At 34.6% G+C, this 24,819-nt stretch overlaps 1 protein-coding gene across 15 annotated transcripts in view; it reads left to right on the forward strand.

Moving 5' to 3' along the window:
• Nucleotides 1–24,819, forward strand: part of PPFIA2 (PTPRF interacting protein alpha 2) — a 328,207-nt gene that overhangs the window by 231,537 nt on the left and 71,851 nt on the right. For all 15 annotated transcript variants that reach the window (XM_072037122.1, XM_072037130.1, XM_038181210.2 and 12 more), the window contains one exon: nt 15,554–15,670. In XM_072037122.1, the coding sequence (XP_071893223.1) occupies nt 15,554–15,670 (117 nt within the window). The remainder of the gene's footprint in view (nt 1–15,553; nt 15,671–24,819) is intronic.

The following is a 24,819-nucleotide window of genomic DNA, read 5'->3' on the forward strand; positions in this document are numbered from 1 at the left end:
CAAATTATGCATGGATTTTTCATCTAATTTAACTGCCTTCTATGTATTCTTCAGAAGAAACAACTTTGTAGGAAAGACTGATTAGCAGAAAAGAGAGCATGAAGTGTTCTCTTTACATATGAATGGATTAATCTACTTCGAGATGATATTGTTGTTAATGAAGCAGTCAGATTCTTCAACAGAAATTATAAGCATCCCCACTGCAATATTGATGTTTTAAAGATCTTGGTTCACAGATAACGTTTCATTTTATGTACCTGTGAAATTTTGTAATAGGTTTTGTTATATGAAGAATGGTGACTAGACTGAATCCCAGTGTCAAAGGTTAATCACCAAAGAACAGAGTTCAGTTTCACTCTTACCACCCACAAAACAGCCTGAGATCTGTTGCACCTCTTGTTTTTCTGCTATGAGATTCCTGTCAGTATCAATAAGCATATACACATTATTTTGAAATTGTTATAAGCTGTAAATTGTACTTTACAAAAATTTTATTATTTTCTTCATAAAGTAATGCTTAACGGAACATGACAAAAAACTATGGAGAACTGTGATTTGCTAATTCCTCTTTCTTTACTGTTCCCTCAAACCTGCTGTGCAGCTGTGAAGCAATTGTTTAAATATACATTAAAAGAGCAGAAAGCTAGATGTTTGAAATCTATTTTGCAAATCTCTTCATATCTCCTTTTTTAATCTGACAGAAATATTTGACTTAATGAAACCTTGGTCCCCCATGATTAGAGACACTGATGGTTTAGTGCTTTGGTTTTATCTCTGAATAAATGATTACTGGAGAGCATAAAATCCCAGTTTCCTCCAAATCTTTTCTCCAAACTCCTCGAAGATTAGCATTTTCATCAAAATGAGCATAAACCTAATCCTATATATATATTGTATATATATATATATGTAGTTCCTTATGTGTGTATTTTAAGTATTTGCAGGGTGTTCTAATTCATTCTAAAAAGAAGTTAGCTAGCCTTACTCTAATGTAGAAATGTAATCTTCTTTTTGGTCCATTGTCTGGATACTGTGCATAGTCAGGGAAACAAATGCATACAATAAATTCATTATTGTAGAATAACAGGACTTTTTCCTGCAAGAATTTGTGGAGATCTTCTTCCTACTTCATTGCTCTGGCTACAGTTTCCACCTGCTGGATCTCCCGTTTCTCCTTACTGCCTTTCTCTAGAGCAGAGGGTGGCTCAGCGTTGCTTTTACTACCTCACACTGACCAGAAAATTTTCCATGATAAGGACTGTTTCAGTCCTTAATACATAAACTCTTCCATATGGCTTCACTCAGACAGTTCCCACTCTAGACCTTAAAGTGTTTTCCTACATGTTACTTCACATTAGAAGAGCATCACAAACTTTTAAATAACAGTTCATTATATAAGTCCTTAAAGATCTTTCCTGTCACCTTCAATACTGATTACTATAAAGCAAGTGATGATGAAATGTGATTCTTTTACATCCTTTTTTTTTTTTTTCTTTCAACACTTTGGTCTAAATAATTTGAGAAAAGGAACTAGGAAATCAGTGAAAGTATTCATTCTACATTTTTTTTAGAAGTTACATTCTCATTTTTATACCTGTTGCCTAAGTTTTCAGACTTTTGCATTTGGGGTGAAACTCTCTTCTTATTTGCATAACCAAATTTGTTCTAAACTTAATTAAAACAAGAGGACTACAGATTATTTATTTATGTATTTATTCATAAATTTAGGAGCCATATATTGCATCTTCACATTTGTATTTGAGTGCTTTTATTGCACATTTTTACTGTTCATTTTTATTGCATTACCACATTCTTGACAGAGCTCCAGTAAAGGACCAGTACTCCATTTCATTGTACAAACAATAATAAAAAGTGCATCCTGCTCCACAGCATGTTTAGTTTAACAGTCTTGCAGCATCATTGCTTGTACTGCTGTGGAATGGAGGGCATTCCCATAAAGCAAAGGTAGCACAGTGACCTGTGCAATACACGTGGCAATCATCACTTACTCCTTTTTAGCATTGTAGGAGCTCTGAGAATATCACAAGAGTCAGGCTGATCTGGTGCTTTCTGAATATTCTTGCTCCTGAAAGCACTGAGGTTATTTTAATTGGGTTTTACTGTTCTTACAGAAGAAAAAGTAGGGTGCAATCCAATAGATTTCATGGGCATGATTATCCATTTCATAAGTATTGATAGATAAGCACAACTAAATTTCATAACTTGGTTTTTGACAGCTGATGGCTGTTGCAGTGTCTAGCCAGGTGCACCATGTAGCAGGCAGTTATGGTACACTGCATAAATCCTGGTATGTTGCATGAATCCTAGCAGGCCCACCATGTCATAACTCCATGCTGAGGAGTTAAATTTGTGAGTACAAGCCCTTACCCAGCTGCATGCCTCTTGTTTTTGTTTGTTTGTTTTGTTTATTTTTTAATAGACTGGGACTGCAGGAAGGGAAGGAATGACAGTGCTCTGCATAATGGTCCAAGTCTAAATGACAATAGGACATACCATTCAGGACTCAATACAAAATGCAACTATTCTGCAGTTAATCAACATGTATGAAAAGTTTCCATTTTCATGTGAAATTCAGTTATTATTTTGAGGGTCTCTACAATGCATTACACTCAACAGTAAATAGCGATCATGGAGTATGCCTGACATTTCTGCAAAACCGAACTAGATCAATATGTGACACAACCAAAGTTGAAGAACATGTCTCAGAGTTATAAACGGATATCTTCTCTATTTTATGCCAGATAATTACAGAATAGGAGAATTCTAAGTTTGTAGCACAGGTTCCATGGATTTTTTATTTACCACCTATTCCTCACCCAGAGTAGAATAAAAGAAGAAAGGGACATGGCAAGACAGACAAAGAAATACCAGTTAAGGGAAGAAAGCAGGGATGGCAGGAACCAGAGGTGTGGCTGAGCATATTTCACAATAGTTTGCTTGTACACATGAACCTCCAGGAGATTATTAAACCAGAAGGTTACTTGTACATGTTTTGCTTAGAGATTGTTCACAGCATGAGATTTGACACTGGGATAATTTCAAATTGAATTCAAAATCATGTATTTGGCAGCCTGTTTAGGTAGCTTACAAATCAATGGCATACAACGCTTATAGACCTTGGTTTCATAAAGTTATGTTAGCAAATGCCTTACTTTAAACACACTAACTTGTTAAAGTAAAGAACATAGCATATGTTTAAAGTTACGCTTAGCTGATTTGCATTATAGGGCTTGCTATTGCTTTTACAAAGAATATCATTGAAAATTTTAATGCCTAATGTTTAATTTGCTCACTGCCTTTTCATAAGACATCAAAAAGAATATATCACTTCTGTTTGATCTGTTATTTTGGGATTCATAGGCTTTGAAATATATGCCATTTTACTATGCACTAGATGTATAAATTCAGGTTTAAGAACATAGCTGATTATCTTTTCATCTGCATCAGCTTCAGGGTCATTTGACATTGTCAAATGAGATGTTCAAGGGGATCAAGATAATATCACTGCAAGAATCAGTCTTGTTGATTCTTTATCCTTAACAATCTTCTTGTGCATCCATCTTGATGAAAATACAAAACACACCAATTTTGCTTCGTTTATGATCTGCTGGAACAATATTTTATTATTTAGTTAATGTGCTTTTTGTAACGATTAAGCAATTTTGTGTTTATTTGTTAAACATTACTTGATTTGTTAAGAACATCTACATCCACTAAGTCTCAAAACAGGTATTAAATAGTGTAACAAGATCACAGTATTATGTTTTATGCCTATTACTCTCCATAATGAAAATTTTAATGCATAAATTGGCCTTACATGCTACATTTGAAGAAAAGATTTTAGTTAATGACTTCAGTCAATAAATAAAATCAACTTTAAGCTTCAATACGTTCATATTTATTAATCAATATTCTAATTAGCATGAACCAGAATATATATCATTTGCATTTTCATATTAGATCACCTCAGCCCAATAGTGCACTTGAGTATTCTCCAGATTCAAAACACAGTTAACTAACAAGATGGTAAAAGCTAATGTCTGTGAGCTGTGTCAGCAATAACATGAATTAAGGGAATGAATATACATGATTTCCACTCAGAGGTCTATATTGGCTCTCATTTGTCATTAGACAGAGCAAGGTCCACAAGTCTGACTAACAGAATCTATATTTCATGGAAAATACCAAGAAAATTGTTTACATTTTTATACTGGTCTGCTAACTGATAAAATTGCTTAGTGTTAAAATATTTGTGAGAAAAATAGGAAGAGAGAGTATGCTGGGAGGAATAGATGTATCTTGGTAAACGTTTATCTCAAAAAGTACACATATCATTAGATTTTTAACAACTATTTTTTTTAAATCTGTTCCCATCGTATGTCTGAAACAGAAGTGAATCTAGAAATAATTTTACTTAGGGTCAAAAACATAAAAAATATTTCAGTTTTGATTGAGAAAATTAGATACAATTCTTTTGGATCTTCAATGATGTCTTGAATGTCAGCATTAGAAAATATGTATCATATTTATAGGTATTATCAATGTATAGGTGGAATTACTTTGTACAGAGTGTTGTACAGAACTTATTCTATTTGGTTCAATCTGTGAGAAATGATCCAGCTCACTTAACATTGCAGCTGGATGGTGTAGGTTATATACTTTTAGTTGCATAATCCATGGATCCATAGTTACAAATATATATATATATATATAATTTCTTTGCATTAGAAAATGGCTATCAGTAAGAATGTCACTGAAACAAATATTAACATTTTTACTGAAATTAAATGGGTGTGTGGGGTTAAGTTTCTGAAATTTAGACTTTGATTCACTCTACAGTACTTTGATTTCAACAGACTGAGTTAGAAGGTTTAAATTGGGATTTCCTCTCTTTGTGAATGCCAATCAGGGTTTTGATGCTCTTAATTGTAATTTTGGGGTAAGGTTCATTTCTTTTCTCGATTTTTATTCATACCCTATCTGTTGTATTTTCATGTTCTGTACAATCAGTAACACAGATGGTGATTTTAATACAGATACAGTATATGGAAAATCTAATAAAACTGACTACACATACAGAATAGTGGGTTTTTCATAGCAGACATGTCCACTTAAAATAAATCTAAACTCTTAAATTCTCTAGATTACACTATACAGAGAAAGCATATAAAATTTTATTTTGGGAAGACTGTTTTGACTCAGAGAAATATATTAATGTAATCAGAGGAGGAAAATGGATTTGCAGTGTAAATAGCTAATTTATTTTACCTTGAGCATTGGTAGTTATCAATTAAATGCTTATATACTAAGAGTAAATACATAAAACCCTAGATGCACATTATTTCAATTATGTTTTTTTCAATGTCTTGGATATCAAAAATTAGTTTGAATGTACAAATATATATATGTGTATGCACACCATGCATAAATATATGTTTGTATATATATATATACAGAGTGTGCATATATACATATATGCAAGGTGTGTATAAATACAATATATGGTACACATATTGTAGTAAACAATGAAGATCTGCCAAATCTGTTCTCAGTTCTGGCCAGCTGGAAATAATTCCCTCTGCTACCAAAGGACTCTTGGGATTTTGTATCCTGGTTTGGGTACATTACAAGTGCCTTTGTGAGAGTAATAATGAAAGCATAATAATTTTGTTTAGCTTGGTTAAAAAAAAAAAAAAAAGAGAGAAATTAGTCAGTAGCTGTCAAATACGCACTGTGATACAACCATGTAATTGATATTTGTTATTATATTTCCATTTTGCTAGTCTATGTAAAAAACAGTTCATCCACTGTATCATGTTTCAGTGTACAATTTTTGTGGCAAATTAAAAGTAGCACCTTTTTGTTTACTTTCATAAGAGTTTCTGAAGAAAATGTACTGAAATGTACCCAGTAATCTTCTGTGAAAAATCCTGACAGATTTTTTTTTCATAATAGTAACTGCACAATTGCTTTAAATGGCTTCTATTCTGTTTACAAAGCATTACCAGTATATCATAGAAATAAATGGTGCATGCTGTAGACCATGCGCAATAGCACAAAGCAGTTATTTGCACGATAAAACTTAATTTGGTTCAGAACTCATCATTATGAGTGAAATGAAGGAGACTAATAAAGCCTTATTACCAGCACAAAACATTGGTGTATTAGTACATCTAAAGCATAAAAATGGCTGCCAGTCCAGGCACTTGGTTCGGAAAGAGACTGTGCTCACTGATGGCCTCAGAGGATGTAAGTTCTGAGCTGACCCTGCGGCTAGCTGAGTGGGTCGTGGGCCAGCCATGAGCTGCCACTGGACCACAGTACCCTGGTCACAAACAAAAGTGCCCTCAGAGACACATTGATGAAACATTGACACCTAGAACCTGTCAATAGGTATCGTGAGCACCAACCACCAACAGTGAAAGATCACAAGTATGGTTAGTAGTCTCACCCAGGGCCGCATCTCAGCGTATGACCTCCCCCTTTTGCCACCTGACTGACTTTTTAAGCCAAGTATCTTTTACAATGCTCCTCTGATCAGGTTTAATAACATTGATATAAATGTGAACATAAATTCTCGAGCCGCATTAGCCAGCACATGCTGGCTTTCTAGTAATGATAGGGCAATGCTTCTTGGCCACTAAGGAGTATAAGCATATAGATTGATTTATTTATTTTATTTTCCTGCTTTTTTAAGCTCCGTAATGCATAAATATACAAGGTCTGTTTTTGTTAGGTCTACCACTGTCTAATCAACAAGGTTATAAAAATTTCCTCATGAGGTTGCTCTCACCTTAATGAGGATTTCTTCATAGTAATGAAACCTAAACATCAAGTATTAATAGAAGGTCAGTAAACTCAAAAATGAAGGGATATAGTGCAAAAATATTGAAAATATGTACTATTCATAACTCCTACCATTTTTTGTCTTTGAATAAAGTAGTATTTTTCTTGACATGTCAGGATATGTTTTGGCTCAATTGTGTAAAGTTTCTGGAAAGCTCACTAGCAAGAAAATGTACTGGAATCCAGACAAACATAACATAAACCTAGCTGAGGTTGTCAGTCAGGCATGAACACTTATTTTAAAAGTGAATTTTCAAAATGCTACAAAAGCCCAACTTATAAATTTGTCTGATTCATTTAAGTAGTTGAATGGAAGAGGACAATCTGCCAAGTTAAAAAAAAAAAAAAAAAAAAAAACACTATGTGTTTTTCCTTCACCATACTGAGCCCCCAAGGGGGGCTCTTATTGCTGAAGGTTTCAATCCCTACCTTGTAAAGTTATTTCTGCAATCTGGAAAGTTTTGGTGGTTTTTTTTGTTTGTTTGTTTTTTTACTTTTCTTTTGTTTTCTCAAAGTGTGGCTAATGTTGCTTACAATGCTGCACAGTCTGTAGTTATTTCAACTGTTGTGAAAAAAAAAAAAATTTATAACTGTGTTTTTAAATATAACTGTTTGGAAAGCTCAGAACCTACACTGCTGAGTGGAAAATCTAAAGAATTTTGGCATTAAAGACAACTTCAAGAAGATTAATTTTTATCTGTTGTTTTAAAAGGTTCTTTATGGATTTATGATGAGTTTGGTTTATTAAGCCAGAATGTGTGTTTGTTAATGTCTGTAAAATTCTGGAAGGTTTTAATTAATTTCATCTTATAGAGCGACAAATCCAAGATTCTGCATTTGGTTGTCTGTTAAAAAAGTAAATCACAGAATCACAGAGTCATCTAGGTTGGAAGAGACATAAAATAAAATTTGTTTCTTTGCCTTAATATTTTGTGCTACAGGAGAGGAGAGGAGAGGGGAGGGGAGGGGAGGGGAGGGGAGGGGGATGGAGGGGAGGGGAATACTTTTATTAGGCAAGTTATGGGGAAAGAAAGCTACACAGAGACACGTTTTTATAATGTCTTTGTCTCAGTAATTTACAAAGCAGATGCATCAGACAATGGGTCTTTTCTTAAGATCAACCCTTCTAAAACCTCTCATGAGCCTTACACAAAAAGCAAGGTACTCAGAAGCTTTAATGATTCTGTTCCTTGGAAAATGGCCTGGAGATCCATCATAAAAGACCACATTGGTGTAGAGGTAATCCTACTTGTCCCCTTACTGGTGATTGCAGCAAAGCAGATTTTCTGAAATAAAAGGGTGGACTGGAATCCATTAAAACTATATGACCAGGAAGCGGGGAGAAGAATAGATGAAACAGTTGGTGCTGTTAGTTGAAGTTAAACTATTCAGTTAACTAAATAGTTAAAGTTGATGCTTTAAGTAGTATTTGTGATTTATTTTATTTTTTAAATAGCTTTTCAAAAGCAGTACAAATTTGCTGTCATTCTTAAGATTTTAGAGCTATGTATTTTAATGTGTGGATACGTATTGCAGATCCTATGAGTCTTCATAAAGAGCCATGTCACAATGGAAACTAAAGTCCATTGGTTTAGTTTATTTATTTCATTTTTAATTCTTGAACCTGTCTTTCAATTGCATCTACTATTAACTAATCAGAAATGTTTGAACTGTGGTTTCAAATAGTCTTTATCAAGTAAAATAGTCTTGATCTGCAAGACCAAAATTTGATGAAAAATTTAAATTCCAGTGTTAAAAGAAAGTTCACAACTACTGAGATTTTAGAATGTGTGAAGTCACAACAGAAATTCCCAAAAAACAAAACCTGCAACAAAAATGGAGTTTCAGGTTTGGTTAAATTGAATGAAAAAAAAAAAAAAGATTTATTTTTTTTTCATTTCATGTTATTCACTGGAAAGATTTTCCTTTTCTGTTGATAAAAATTAATTGCTATCTGCCTTCGGGGTTTTCTTTATCCCATCTACCAAAGTCACACACTTTGGTGGGTGAAGTTTTCATTATTTGACAAAAGTTGGTGAATCTTAGACTTTGAGCTGCTGTTGTCTAGTGAATGGTGAGAAGGTGGTTAAGTCACACACACATCCTCCCTGTGTTTTTCAGAAGGACTTTTCAGAAGTTTGTATTAAGAAAAAGATTCCTTGTGAAGGCTTAGATGGCAGGGATCTGAATGTCTGCCAAAATAACCTAAGTTGGTGCCTTGTATCATAGTTGGTACTGAAATCAAACAGGTCTTGCTGAAACGTGGATCAAGCTGCTAATTCAGAGAATATTTTGCAGTGCTCCAAGTATGACTTTTCACCACAGCAGGTGCTGGGTTGGTACCTCTGCTTCTCACGGTGAGAGCCTGTGATCCAGCTGCCTTTGTACAGGCCTGTGGTTGCAACTGCTGTTGTGCTCTTAGCTGGGCGACTCTGTGGTTTGGCACATGCAAGGTTTCCTCCAGGAGCTTGCAAACAGTGACAACGTGATGTAACTTAGAATTGTTTTCTTCCATGCAAAATATGTTTTATTATGCCAAAATTTACACAGAGAAAGTGGATGTGAAATTCCAGAGACCTAACACAGACCTCGCATCGCCTGGCAGGCCTCAAGGTAGACCTGCCATGGACCCCACTGCTTGCCCTGGGCATTCAGCCATCCTTTTCTTATGACAGAGCCATTCCTCATGTGATCTCAGTTCCCAGCAGCTGCCTCAGCTGGAAATTGCTGCCAGTGCCTCTTGTAACTCTTTTATCAGATTAGTCCATTTTGATTTCCAGTCTCTCCACTAAGCTTGCAGTGCTAAGGCTGTGATGGCCTCTCCCCAACAACAAGAACCACTTCTGTGTCTAAAGGAATACTCTTTGACTGGGTCATGATTTTGCCTTTCCTGCCTGGTTTCTTATGCCAGGGCAGGTAACTCAACATAAACAAGTGCACAGGGAATGAATGTTAGGTCTTCAGGCATGTACATCTTAGGCATCATTAAAAATGGAAGTTTTCAGTTGGAATATGTTTATAGACTAGAAATAGCTAATCTTTTTGCCAGAAAAAGATTTAAAATCTCAGTAAACTTTTGATTTATAGGAAAAATATAACTGCTCATTCAGATCACTTGCAACTGTATTATAAAGGGAGATTTCCATTGAAATCTTATCTTACCAGTTTGAATACTTATATACCTATACAGAGTTTTTGGCTGTGATTTCATGAGCTGTCTGTCTTGCAACCTAACAGTAATTTATCCAGTGTTGTGAATATATGAAAAAAAAAAAAATGCAGGTAAGTGTACACTATGCAGTACTATAATTGCTACTATTCAGCAATCATGAGGCTGCAAGTGATAACATAGGAGAGGGATAAAAAAGCAGGAAAGCAGTGGATGGAAAGATACCACTTTGATAATTTGTTTTGCTTTTGGTTTGTAAATTACAATAACTTTGTAGATTGGAGCAATCTGCTAATAAATTTCAAATATTTGTCCCTTTACCTGTGAATAGGTTTCCTCTGCACTTTGAAAAGTATTTACCCTCCGTCTTCAACAGAAAATGTGTTCCTAACACAAATATCATTCTTGAGATATCTGGACCACTAGTATTTTAATCTTCCATTGTGAGGGCAGTTATGAAGACAAGTGAATTAATGGTTACAAGGAGTTAAGTATCACGACAAAGAAAGTGATAGAGATACTTTTGTAGGTAGTAGAGGCTTGGAACCTAATATGATCTCTTAGAACAGTGGAAACAGTCATTTTTAGCTACCAATCCAAAATTGTAACATTCCCTGCCCTCATAATGGAGAATGCATTTCTGTGCCTTGGATATCAGCATTCCTGGTCTTGCATCACACAAAACTGTGTTCAAGTGCGAAGTTGTGAATGGCATCTCCTGGGCATGCACTTATGCTGCTTCTGATATCCTGCTGATAAACTCAGACTGCAAGGATGTAGGTACAAATGTCTTAAAGTACTGCACCTAAATCTGTCACACCTCAGCTGACAGAGTCATTAAAATTACAGTAAAATTTGAAACTATCCAGTGGCTTTCTAATTAAATATTCAAAGTCTCTTTTGAACAGAATTATTAAAAGATTTATTTTTACTCAAGAAGAAATACAATTAAAATTAATATTTTGACATATCTGAAGTTTTTATGCAAGTCCTGTTCTTACAATTTACAGCAGGCATTCAGGTGACCCCCACTGAATGAGGGGCATCCTTTCTAAACCTGCCTTGAGGAGCACATAAAATATGACATAATTGCCTTTGTTTGGTTTTAAATGTCCCATGACAAATTCTCTTTTCATAATACCTAGCTTTTACTCAGATTCACAAAAGGTTCAATTTGTTTTTTAATGAAAAGATTTTGCAGGTGTACGTTCCATGCTGTGTCTTTCCTCCATCAAAGAATGAAAGAAGTACAATGTATTGTTAATACAAGATCCTGATGATACACAAGAGTGATTACCATTATAATTCTTTTCAGAAGTTATATATAAAATGTCAAGAAAATTCACATGCATTTCTATCCCTGTAACTAAAATAAAATATTAATAATGACAAATCCTGTCATTATTCCGTCATAGTACAATTAAAATAATTTCAATCAATCATCTTATTTAAATGTCTCTTAAAAGTCTAACCAGTGGCTTCTGAAATGCTGTGTTGAGATTAATATAAATTAGAAATATAATTTGGAAAAAAAAAAAAAAAAGTGAATTTATGCTTATGAATTAGGATTTAAATTCCATTTAGGTAAACGGCATAGGAAACCACCCCAAAGCATCCTTTTTTCCATGCGCTACACCTAATTATTACCATATAAAATGATAGACATTAATTAAACCTTCACATAAGCTATCCCTCTCAAAATTAAAGCAAAGTCAAAAGATGGACTGGGAGTTTAAATTATGTTCTCAGTAGACTGAAATCTGATATTTAACATTGTTTAAATATAGACTGTTATGATAAAATAATGTAGGAGGACATCCAAGTAGTCAGTTTCACTGTTCTCTGAAAGACTTAGATGAGAGCTGGATGGAAAACTGACATAATATATTCACAAGAAGTTTGGCTTATCATACCATCCATGTAGAAAGAAACACATTTTTGACTGGACTATTTCAACTTAAGAAAAATATAAAACTAATAAAAATAAAAACCTTGTAGGTCTGTCAGCTGTAGCAAAGTAAAAAATGGGAATCAGAGTTTAATTGGCTAGAACAGATTTGTTTCAATGTTGAAAGATCAAAGAAACAAGTTCAATAGTTTAAGGTAGGAAAAGTATATAACAACTAGCTTTTCAAAGGCCTGAAATCTTTGACATTTTGACGCCAAAAAAGGTCTAACATTGTTTAATTGATCCAGCTTCTTACTGTTTTTAGGGGACTGTATAACACTGTATATGTTGTTTAGAGCTTCTTTTATCCACAAAAATTAACTAGTTCTAAAATTCGTAAAGTTAATAGTAACTTAAAAACTTTGAAGTATAAAAATGAAATAATCAAGTCAAAAATATTTATCACTGTTTTAAATATCAGAAAGAATCCTACAAAAATAAACACCTGTAATATTTTATCTTTATGTGTTTATTAATTAATTTAAATATTTTTATATCTCTACATACAAGTGTATATTCCATGGAAAACAAAATTAAAACAAGGTGATTACAGTAACTACATTTAAATCCTTTACTGGCAGATGGTTTTAAATACAATTTAATTAACAAAAACATTGAAGAAAAAGTCAATAGAGAAATTGATTATGCAACTATTTAAAAATCAGAATAGGATTTTATTTAGCCTACATAGAGGCCTTATACTTTTGAAAGCATATAACTAAGTTTATTTGTCTGTACTGTTATACACACTGAGAGGAAAAAAAGCATCCATGAGGTAACTGGAGCAATTTTCCCCACCACATCTGAGGAGTGGGCAAGACCAACTATACTGTATTATAGAATCATAGAATGGTTTGGGTTGGAAGGGACCCTAAAGATCATCTAATTCCAATCCCCTGCCACGACAGGAACACCTCACACTGGACCAGGTTGCTCCCATCCAACTTGGCTTTGAACACTTCTATGGATGGGGCATCCACAGCTGCTCTGGGCAACCTGTTCCAGTATCTCACCACCTTCACAGTGAAGAATTTCCTCCTAATCTCTAATCTAAACCTACTCTTTTTTAGTTTAAAGCCATTATTCATTGTCCTGTTACTGCAATCCCTGACAAGGAGTCCCTCTCCAGCTTTTCTGTAGCCCCCCTTTAGGTACTGGAAGGCAGCTATAAGGTCTCCCTGGAGCCTTCTCTATTCCAGGCTGAACAACCCCAACTCTCTCAGCCTCTCTTCACAGGAGAGCTGCTCCAGCCCTCTGGTCATCTTTGTGGGCCTCCTCTGGACTTGTTCCAATATGTCTATTTCCTTTTTGTGCTCTGGTCCCAGAGCTAAAACAAGACTGAGATCTCACAGGAGCAGAGTCAGGGGGAGAATCACCTTCCTCGACCTGCTGGCCATGGTTCTTTTGATGCAGCCCAGGATACAGTTGGCTTTCTGTGCAACAAGCACACATTGACAGCTCATGACACGCTTCCTGTCAACCAGCACCCCTAGGTGTATATAGTGTAATAATACATGGTATATAGTGTATATATAGTATAACAATGGTATAGTATAGGAATATATCATATATATAGTATAGTAATGCTATACTATAGTATGCTATACTAGCAGCATACTTTTGGTTCATAACATGATTTTTTTCCTTAAATTTCTTCACTTCCTTGATGGAATCAATTTTGCTTCTATTTAGCCATCATAATGCAAGCACCTAAATTTAATATAAGCACGGGTTTTCAGTCAGGAGAAAAGATATGCATGTTGTTCATCCCACCTCTTTCAGACACAGAAGATCTGCTGACAGTGTTTCTCTCTCCAACTTTTACAGAAGGGATCAGATAACCACTTTAATCTTAGCATTCAGCACTTTAGCTTTTCAGTTATCCTGCTCTGTGCCAGCCAGATAAATTCAAGATTTTCAGCTCAGCTATTGTATTTGTGCCTTAAGCCAATGGATGATACAGGATACCTAAGGGCATTTTTGCCCTAAGTAGAGTATGCTCTGTTGTGGGGTCACAGGCCAGGATTTCAAGAAAAAGTTTTTACATGTAGGAAATGTACCCAGAATATTCTTCTTGTAATTTATAGTATAAGATACACATTAATAGTAACAATGGCTTCTCCTAAGGATGTCAGAAAATTTATAAACCTAATGGCAAGGGCTCTGTTTTATCTGGTCCCTTACCAGTCATTATTCTCTGATTCACTCCAAATCTTACTGTCTAACACACCCAGCAATGTTCTCCTACTTCCAAGCTCTGAGGTACCCTGAGCTGTCAACTACAAAATCACTCTTATATTGTGTTCACAGTAAATTAGTTATCTAAAGCCTGGAATTATAATGAGGTAATGAATAGCCTCTCAGGAAGTATAGAACTGTACAAAGGTCTGTAGAGACCAACATGCCTGTGAGAAGAAAGCAAGGTTAAGGAACATTTTTTAGGTTTTAGGGTATCTTCATCATATTAAGCCACAACATTTAGAAAGTTCCAGCTAGAGAACTAGTACTCTAGATTTAAATTTAAATCCACAACTCTTTTTCATTCTTCTAAAAGAATATATATATATATATATATATTATTGCAAATTTTCAATTTATTTGACTGAGTTTGGCAAAGTTAGTAGGGATCCAAATTTAGACAAGATAAAAAGCTATCTTAGGACTTAACTATGGGAGTACTAGCATCTCTGCAATTTTACACTCACTTCAGATTCAAGTGACGTTGAAATATGTTACTGTGGTCCGGTTCAAAAGCTTTGCAAGTGTGCTAAATAGGAAAATAATGTCTGTAATAGTGATTTAGAAAAGTAATCTAAAGATTTGAGGACCACATTCAGAAGCTAATGAGGAAAAAACTATGTGATATGTTTTATCATATCTTAGGAGGTAGTACTTGGACTTGAACCAAAGGTTCTGACTGTCCAGTTTTCAATAATTATGATGGTATTCATGCACATTTATTTTTATTAATGTCTTCTGTTAATTTAATTTAAGCATATATGACTTCATCCTCAAGAATATTACCCTTTTCTTTTTCAAAAGAGAATTTAGCATGAAAACCACTAAGAATTATGCCAAATATTGTTGCCTTATAGTGTTACATAATATGTAGGTAGTTGAAAAGCTTACTGAAGACAAGACATACTTTGTAAGAGGTATGTTAAACTGTATTGCATAAACATAAACATAAATACAAGGAATATGTATGTTCTTATTTCTCGGAAGCAGTACTACTGAGTTTTATCAATCCTGAATGCTAGTTTGGTAACCATTGTGTTCAATGTGAAAGAATAATAAAGATAGAAGATAAAGCAAGACATAATGCTGAATATCCTGACATTCTGTCATTCCTTTGTATCCTTAACACTCCTTAATCATTAATAATATAAGTCTGTTTGCTTGTTTGCTGTGTTTGTTTTTTTAAAACCTCTCTGCATGTATAGACCTAATTTTGCAGATGCTACAAATGGCCAATTTGGTATCAAAATGTCACTAGATTTAACAAACCACCTGCTAAGTGATTTTTGGTTTTCTTATACATATGACCATTTCCTTTCTATCTTTTGCAGATTGTAGCTTTGCGCGAACAAAATGCACATATTCAAAGGAAAATTGCAGCTGGTGAAGGGCCTGCTGAATCAGAGCATATTGAAGGAATGGAGCCAGGGCAAAAGGTTCATGAAAAGGTATAAAATACTAGTTTTCACTGGAGCACACAATCTATATAAGAACTGATTCAGTTTAACACTGTAATGTGAATATGGTGTAAGTGTAATGTGAATATATTGTAAGTATAATATGAATATTTTATGACTTCCATTTACAATATTGTCTGCCCACTGAAACCAATGTCAAACAATGAATTTGTTCATGTGAAAAGCAAGTGCAAATGGGCAGGTCTTAGCTCTTTGATCAGATATTGAGTTAGCCTACAGATTATAGTAAATTTTTATTTTGTTTGTTTGTTTGTTTGTTTGTTTTGCAAAATGCTGCAGTTAAGGATAACAAGTCCTGCTGAGTGGTCCTCCCTATGTCATAGGCAGAAGAGCAAGGTGTAATTGTATATATATACTAGGGCATACATGCATAAAGGGCATATATGCAAAAACTGCTGCCAATATAGTCCATCAGGGAATGACAAAGAGACCTAAAAACTAGAAAAACATGTTTTCCTCTGTGTTATGCATTGACATGTTGCAGGTTTATAGCCTTGCTCATACAGAGAAAAGTGAAGAGCTTATTAATTAACATTTTTTCAATACAAAATAGCTGTATAGAACTTAGGCTATTTGCCCATTTAAGGTTGAATGACAAAGACAAGTTAGAGAATATCTGATTTAGAAATAAGGATTTCCTCTGAATCTTAGTTTTCCAGATGGATAAAAAAGTTGCATATCTTCTCTTGATTCACAGTTATTAAATTAATATGCAAGCATAATATAACATTTTGCAGACAGTTGAATTGAGTAAAGTTTCTGCTTGGATCTCTAATTGTGTATTTTTTATAATGACATGTGATGAACAGTGGCATAAATCATACTTAGAAAAATAATACACATTATTACTTATTTAGTTTATAGATAATCCAATTTATTAGAGTGTACTTGCACTGCAGGCATTAGTTTATATGTTTTGCAGATTACTATGTAGGTGTATTTTTCAAGTTATCTATGTGGTTGAGAAACATTTAGTAAATAAATACTGTTCACCTTTTTTCTTCCTTGAAAAATCTTACTGTTTGACACATCCACAATTTAATAATAATAATCCACCTCACCTTCCTGAAACTACCTAATTTTTTCTTGTTGAGATGAATTAAAGGCCTGTTCTTTTGCTCCTTATAGTAATGAAAGCATTATTATGAATATGGAGAGCATAAGATGCTATGTTGCTGCTGGATCTGCCAGTGACCTTTAGTTAGGCAGTGTGGGAATGTTACAAAGCTGCAGCAAGGAGGTTCAGACCAGATATTAGGAAAAATTTCTTACCGTGAGGGTGACCAAACACTGGAACAGGCTTCCTAGAGAGGTGGTTGATGCCCCAAGTCTGTCAGTGTTCAAAAGACGTTTAGACAATGCCCTCAATAACATGCTCTAACTTGTGCTTAGCCCTGAAGTGGTCAGGCAGTTGAACTTGGTGACCTCTGTAGGTCACTTTCAACTGAACTACTCTACTCTACTCTACTCTACTCTGTTCTATTCCATTCCTTTTCATTCCTTTCTGTTCCTTTCTGTTCCATTCCTTTCCATTCCAATTCACATCATCTGCACTAGTTACTTTCTAAATTTCTAAATTTCTAACATTACCTTTGTGCCCACCATTAATTCCTTCTTAGTTTGTAAATAGAAGTCCTCACTTTGAAAAATACTTCAGCTTAAGCCTGTACACTAAACATTACTTTTAAAATGCCCTTCAACTTCAACTGTAGGGATGAAGGCCAATAAACTATGATGCAATGGTTTGTACCCTCTCTTAATTCAGGAGACCAGGGTTCAGTTTCAGTCAGACAGAGTAGTTCCTACATTTCAGGTTTCCACTTTTCACAGCTGATATATAGGTAAAACTTAAATAATACCTTCAGCACTATTTGGACTTCTCAGGAGGCACATACATGGTAAAACGCACACTGAAGTAGAGCTTGCTCAGATTCTGACAACAGTTAGTACCAAACAGATACAGGTCATTACAGGATCTCTCAGGTAAAAGTTATCTGCAGAAAGAGATAGTCAGCCCTGGAAAATATGCAGACTAGACTCTTTTGGGAGATTTAAGTGTGTCCTAAATTTAACCTCCATTCTGAAGCGGGAATAACTTTTTGTCATCGTTGGTTCCACCTATGCTGAATGGTTAGTATATTCTCATGAAAAGAAAGAAAAACGAAACAAACAAACAAAAAATATGACTGCATTTTACAGCAACACGGAAATATATTTTATATTACTTCAGTGCTTAGAAAAAGTGCTGAAGGAAGTTATTAAATATTTTTAAAGCACTTCCTAGAAAGAGGATTTAAAGAACAGTCCAAGAACTTTCCTGGGACATTTTTATACATTTTTTACATTTATACATGTAACATTTACACATGTAACATTTACATTTTTTACATTTATACATTTATACATTTTTATACTTTTTGTTTTTACATTTTTATACATTTTTATAAGACGATAAATTTGGCTCAAAAAGAAATTGTTCTAATATACCATAAAGTGATTTCTATAAAGCAGTGGCTGCTTAATGATATTTTTTAAACTGAGTAGTAAGGTAAATCAAGATAGTTAATCTTTAAGAAATAGAAACCATATTAGCGGTGATGGATTGCAATCATCAATGGAGGCTGATTTTCAAGGATAATTGAAACATTTCAAAAGAAAATAATGGTAAAATAGAAGTATAGAGAATTACTAACTAGGTATATTTATTATTTTAGAAAACAAAAGAAAGAGAAAGAGTAAATCGTTTTCAGATATGATCTTGAAAAGTCCAAACTTCTTTTGCCCCAAATTGCTTTCAGTTTGAAGGAAAATTTGTCAAAATACCCTAAAAGTAATATTTTCCTTGCTAAAATATTCATTAAGTATTGGTGTACCTGAGCTTGCGATTGAATTTCAGGCACCATTTACCATACGTAACTGGAGCAAGAAATAAGAACGAGTCTCAGATGCTGTTAGCAGGCACAGTGTCTTCTCATTTCTTGCTATAAACTATGGTGCCATTATGTGGTGCTTTCTGGACCCCCCAAAATAAGACACTGAGTAGCTCATTTTCAAATAAAGTCATTATTCCTTGCTGATGCTTATTTTAGCATTCATGCAAGTCATGGGAAATGAGTTATTCATTAAAGCGGAATGTTTTCAGAAATTTTCATATGCAAATTGAGAAGGATTGAAGTTACTTTGGAAAACATGTCATTTTCTGATGTTTGTATACCTTACATATCAACCATTATAGCATGTCCTTCACTTATAACAGTGTGTTTCAAAATTCATTGCCTATTTCTGGCCCATATTGGAGAATATTCCGGAGTAAGTTCCATGCTACAACTTTTAATTCAAACATATAACAAATCATTGCTATAATCCTTCTGAAGTTAATAGAGTTTTATCAGAGATTAATTTATGTGGGGAATTATTATTTTTATTCTCACAGACACCTTGTATGCAAAGGATGGCTCCTGCCTGACTAAGCAATTTTGTGCAGATCTCATTACACTGAAGGCACGTAAGCTAAGCGTGTACGTGCAGTGTAGATCAGGATGTTTCTCCTTGAAAAAGCACTGTTCCTATTTTTAAACTTAATTGCTTAATTGCTCTGTAACCACAGCCTATAAACACTGGCACAAAACAAAGTCAACTTGTTCCTATTTATTGCCTTTATATATATACATCCCACATCAATACTTATAAGCTGTATATATAACCTATACAGGTACCTATAACCCATATATATATAAAACCTGTGTTCCTTTACAAGGAACTCAGACCTGTATATAATTACTTTTTCCTGTATTAAACAGGTATAATGCCTCATCGTATGCCTTAGGCACTCACATTCACCTCATTTAAGAATCACATTTTTTTCTTCTTTTTCATGACACTAATGTATTCCAACAATTAAGTGAAACACCTGCAGTTTATAAATACTAAAATCTGTTAAAAATTTGACAACAGTTATAGACATTGCATCCTGTAGGAATAAAAAATATTTTGCCAAACTAAACTCAGAGTAGGCTAATCAAATTAGTTTGCAAATCAAATAATATTAAGAGGAAATAGTATCTAAAACATAGCAGGTCTCTTTCAGAGCAGTTATTGGAATCTGTTCCGTTTTTTGTACTTGACTATTTTTGGATCTTCTGATCACTTTTGTCTGTAGCAAGCTGAAGAAGAAAACTTCCAGCTTCTACTTACTAATTTATTTCATGTGTGCTCCTTTACTCTTTCATTTTAATTGGCAGCATAGTGGAGCAGCAAAGAATGGAGTGAAGGCAGGGCACAGGCAGCCCTCATTAGAAGTAGCATTTTAAAGAAGACTGTAAGGATTTAACACTTATTATCAAAGGGATGTTTGTAACTGAGAGAAAGGTTGTTGTAAAGATTTCTTGTTTGCTGTTTAAATGTAATGATGCAGCATGATGTACAAAAATAAAATAGTGGGCGACAAATCCTTATCCCAAAGCATTCTAAATTTAAAAAGTAATACACTTCAGACAAAAAAAATAAATAAATAAAAATTAAAAAAAAAAAAAAATCAGATGATGGGTTAGTTTCCAAGCAGTATCTTTTGGGCTTTCTAATAGATAGATATCTTTCTAATAGACCCTTTCTGGATTAATATTGATACCCTAATTTAAAAAGTGTGTGCTGAGGGAGTCTTAATGAAGATTGATGGCTTGACGCAACTGGAAAGGTAAGGAATTTTCAGAACAAAAAGAAAAATGGGAAAAATGCTGCAGCTGGGACTAAAAGTCTTTATAAATCTAAGGAGTCAGGCCTATGCTGGGAGTATCCCTAGTGGAATAATATGCAATATTCTCTGTGAAAGAGGCTTTAGGCAAATATTCTGTGAGTACCGTTCTGCTCAGTAGCTGAGTATGTTTGTATGATTACAAATATTTAGTGCTCATTGCTATGGCATAGACATTTTATGATACTGAAAAGCTACATTACTTTTGCATTATTCACATGATAAATCTGACTTTCTGTCAGCTCTTTTTTGTCTGTTCAATATAAATTAACTTGTCTTTCAGTCATGGAAACTTATTTTTCCTTTCACCTAACAGAAACCCCTATATCAGGCCTGTTAAAATACTGCTTTAGAAGTCTTACTATCTATTTTACTCCAAGCTTTGTGCTAGCTGACTTTGCTGGGTGGCTTATAGCAAGGAGTCTCTATGCCTGCAAGCCTGTGTATGGCTTGGTTTGGGCAGCTAACTAGGCTTCTAACAAAGCACCTGGAAATTGTTTCTCTGTCCTGCATGAAATCTCAGAAATTCTTTCCAACAGTACAAAACAGAAATACGTAGACATTCTGGAAGGGACTATCTCCAAGAGAAAAATGCCCACCCATCAAGTAGACTTTTTTTTTTCTTAATCCCCCTGCCCCATTTTGCAAAATGAGTAGACCATGACAGATGATTACATTCATCAGAAAGAAGAATAAGAGCTGAAAGCTGATCAGGAAGCAGAATTGTTCCAGACTTTTAAAGTGGTAATAAAAGGCGGAGTCTTTTGATGGCTTGAAAGAAAGAGCAAGACAATGAGGACATTTTGAGAGAAAAGTGCTGGAGAAGGTAGCTATTTTCACATGAGTATGTCAGGGTAGCGGGGGAGAAGAAATTTGAGAGAATGTTGGCTTTGGTAGTTGATTAGAGACTGGGGAAAATTCAGGATAATTGAAGAGGAGGCCTCTAATGATTATGATATTACCGCCTGACACAGACCAAAACGTGGAAAAAACTAGGGAAGTAGCATAGCTTTGAAAGATAAAGAGACAAACAAGCACTTAGAAATCACTGTGATATCTTCAATGTAATGCTATTTGTTTTGGTATAGCTTTTAAGATCTTGTTTTGTATGCTGATTTTATGGATGATGATCAGTTTACTTTTGCTTGTAGTTTAACTCAGTTGTGGTTGGACTGCTATGTGTCTTTGTTAATATCATTTACTTTCTTCTAAACCTTTTTGAGCATGAGGCATTCAAACAGAATAGGGATAAAAGCTCTCTACGCTATAGTGAAGAGCATCATCTGGTAACTATTGCTATTCATTTTTACTTATCTATCTCTTTACTATCTCAAATAGCATCGGTAAACGTTGCTTTTTGCAGCATTAAATTTTACTCTTGCTTTCATAAAGTCAAGTGATGTGTATAATTCAGGTTCCTTTGGTGTTTATTTTAATTCCTTTTTATTATTTCTATGCTACAGAGTTTCTACAATTTTATTTCACGTGGAAAACATAATTTTTCTCTCTCTCCTGTGAAACTCTGGCTTTCATGGACAACTTTTCTAAGTCATGAGGAACATCTTCACCTACCACTGCATAAAATAATCTTTTTCTCTTGGGATTTGGGACAGTGCTTAAACTATTTTAAAGCTTTTGAGCTCCGTATGGCAATTCTTCCCTATTCATTCTCAGGTTGAATTTTCTATGTTTATTATTCTTAGGGATTATCTTATTCCAAAGAGAGTTTAAACATAATTTAGGTTTTAAAATCAGTACTACTGCTAATCATATTTAATTTCCAAAATATTTGGAAAGTGATTTATACTAAGTGATTTATACTATTCTGTATATTCCATATAAAGTATAGGAAAGCTTTTAGACCTCAAATGCCATGTCAGCACCTCAGCAACTGACCAAAATTCAGCCATATTTTATAGAAGAGCTGCTAGCACCCACCTTTGTAGAAGATGGAGTAAGAAACCTCACAAAATGAAATGATTCAGCATTCTTTCTTTAGGTTGAGATGCCGCCAGCATGTGAAAGAGGTGTATCTTGGAGGCCAGTAAGCATGAGCATTATGGTCACAGGCTCATGGCAGATATGAGGATATGTCATATCTGAAGGCAGGTGAATGGAGTATATTCCAGTCTCCAAAAGCTTCTGCAGCAATGAGATTCTGGTACTTGGAAACCATTTTAGCCTTTTCTAAATATTATGTTGCTTTCTGAGAACAATTCCTTGCTGAACTCTAGCTTGTATCCATCCTTTTATTTTTTACACATGTCTTAGGTTATTGTTTTCCTGGCCAACTTCATGCCGGAAAAAAAAAATAAAATAAATATGCTCTGATTTGGTATTTTATAAGGTTCAGAAAAAAAAAATGCCTCGGCTTGCACTCTTTGCTTATGTATATTTGCAGTATTTATATTGGCAAATAAACCTTCACATAGTAAGCAAATCAAACTCACTATCTGCAAATGTTTTATGTTAGATTTTTAATGTTAGATTTTATACTTCATGCCAAGAAAAATATGTAAAATCAACATTGTTTTTTCTTTTAAACAGAAGGGGTTTTTTTTGTTTTATGTTTTTGTTGTTTTTGTGTGTGTGTTTGTTTTTGTTTTAAGATACTTAAATTCAGACATGGTTCTATTGTAATGTTGTGTCAGAAGTCTTCAGGGATTTTTCTATTTGCAAAAGGTAGCCTGTCTATTAGGATGAGAGCCTGACAGAAATTTGTTCAGCATGAACTCTCAAAGAACCACATTATACTGACTTGAGAACATGGTGAGGACTTCAACTTTGACATTGTAGATTTACAGTGCAACCACCTTGCCAGTACTCCATTAAAGAGAGAGAGAGAGAGAACTTAGGAAATGTCTTCGGAAAAAGTAGGAACTACATATAAGGCACATGCTTTTAGGGATTTTAAAAAAAAAAAAAGAGAGAGAGAGAGGAGAAAAATGGAGTTGCTTTCACCACCTGGTTTCTAATAGGAAGTTGAAGAATTTTTTTTGCTTTTAATTATTGAACAGTACCTTGTGGTTAGACAGAGCTTGATTTAGTCATCAGGGCTGAAAATGATTATGCGTGGCGGGAGGAGGGAGGGCATTGTGCACCTGGACTGCCATAAATTTAGATACACTGAGGAGGAGTTTTATCAAGCAAATGAATCCTATCTTCACTGCTGTCTGCTCAGAGATAACCCTGTGAGATGTTCTTTGTTTCCTTCTCACCACACACCAGGCTGAAGTTCTTGTTCAAAATATATAATTAATTAGTGGCTTGTAGTATCCAGCAATAGACAAAACACTGGTGTGATACCAGTGCTGTTCTAGCTACAAGTGCAGAGCACAGCACTGTATGGGCTGCTGCAGGGAAATTAATTCCATGGCAGCCAGACCCAGTACACCTCTGTGCACTAGAATCACAATCCTTTCTCCTGTTTTACTGGGAGATGCTTATGATTACTTTCTGATCTTTACCTGGGAATTTTTGGCTTATGCTCTTTTAGTTAAATATGTCCTTCCTCAGTACAGCCAAGTGTACTACTTCAAACTATATGGAAAAGTTAATGAAATTACATTAGTGAAACTGTCATGGAGATAAGTTGCCTGTCAGACAGCAATGTATGAATATATGTTGACACATGTGAGAGTTAAGAAATAGCTTCATTTTCTTTTTTTAGGCCTGCTGACTGAGTTTATTCATAAGGTAAGCTAACGTAGTCTGTAGGCTCTCTTGTAAAGTCATTATTCATTCTCTACTATATGTGACGTCCTTAAGAAAGGATTTCATCATGTGTGCTTCAACTTCGGCTTCTAGTCAAAACTGTTTTTTATGACATAATGACTCCTGGGTGAAAAATGCTTTTGCTGAAGCTATTAGTAGTTAAACTGTTTGAATAGTTGAAATGTGTTAATATACTGAATTCACACTGAAGTAATATTGTACAATGTAGTAATTTTGAGCAATGAAATTAAAGATCAGAGAAAGTTTTCTGTTTCCTTATCCCCTCTATAAGCTAGATCTTATCACATAACTAAAATAGATTCAGGTCTGCTCCTAATCTAGGTAGACCTGACTAGAAGGATTAAAAATAAATAAAACCCACAGCAGTCCTTCCTCTTGCTGTTGTTCTCTCTTTCTCTTCCCCGTGATGAGAAAAGCAAGTGCCACATTTCTGGTTAGAAACATACCTTTGTTGGCTCTGAACCAGCCCAAACAAAGTAATCCAACCTTGTAGTAGGTCATTAAGGATGATGCTGACCAGATTTTCATCTGATTGAGGAATCCATGGAGTTGGAAAGAGGTAGAGACCCTTATAGCATGTGTAGCAGGTGCCCACATGTGCAGCTGTGCAGACCTGTAGCTGTGTCTATCTATA

This window comes from Anas platyrhynchos, chromosome 1, assembly GCF_047663525.1.
Source record: "Anas platyrhynchos isolate ZD024472 breed Pekin duck chromosome 1, IASCAAS_PekinDuck_T2T, whole genome shotgun sequence".
In the NCBI taxonomy this organism is placed as follows: domain Eukaryota; kingdom Metazoa; phylum Chordata; class Aves; order Anseriformes; family Anatidae; genus Anas; species Anas platyrhynchos.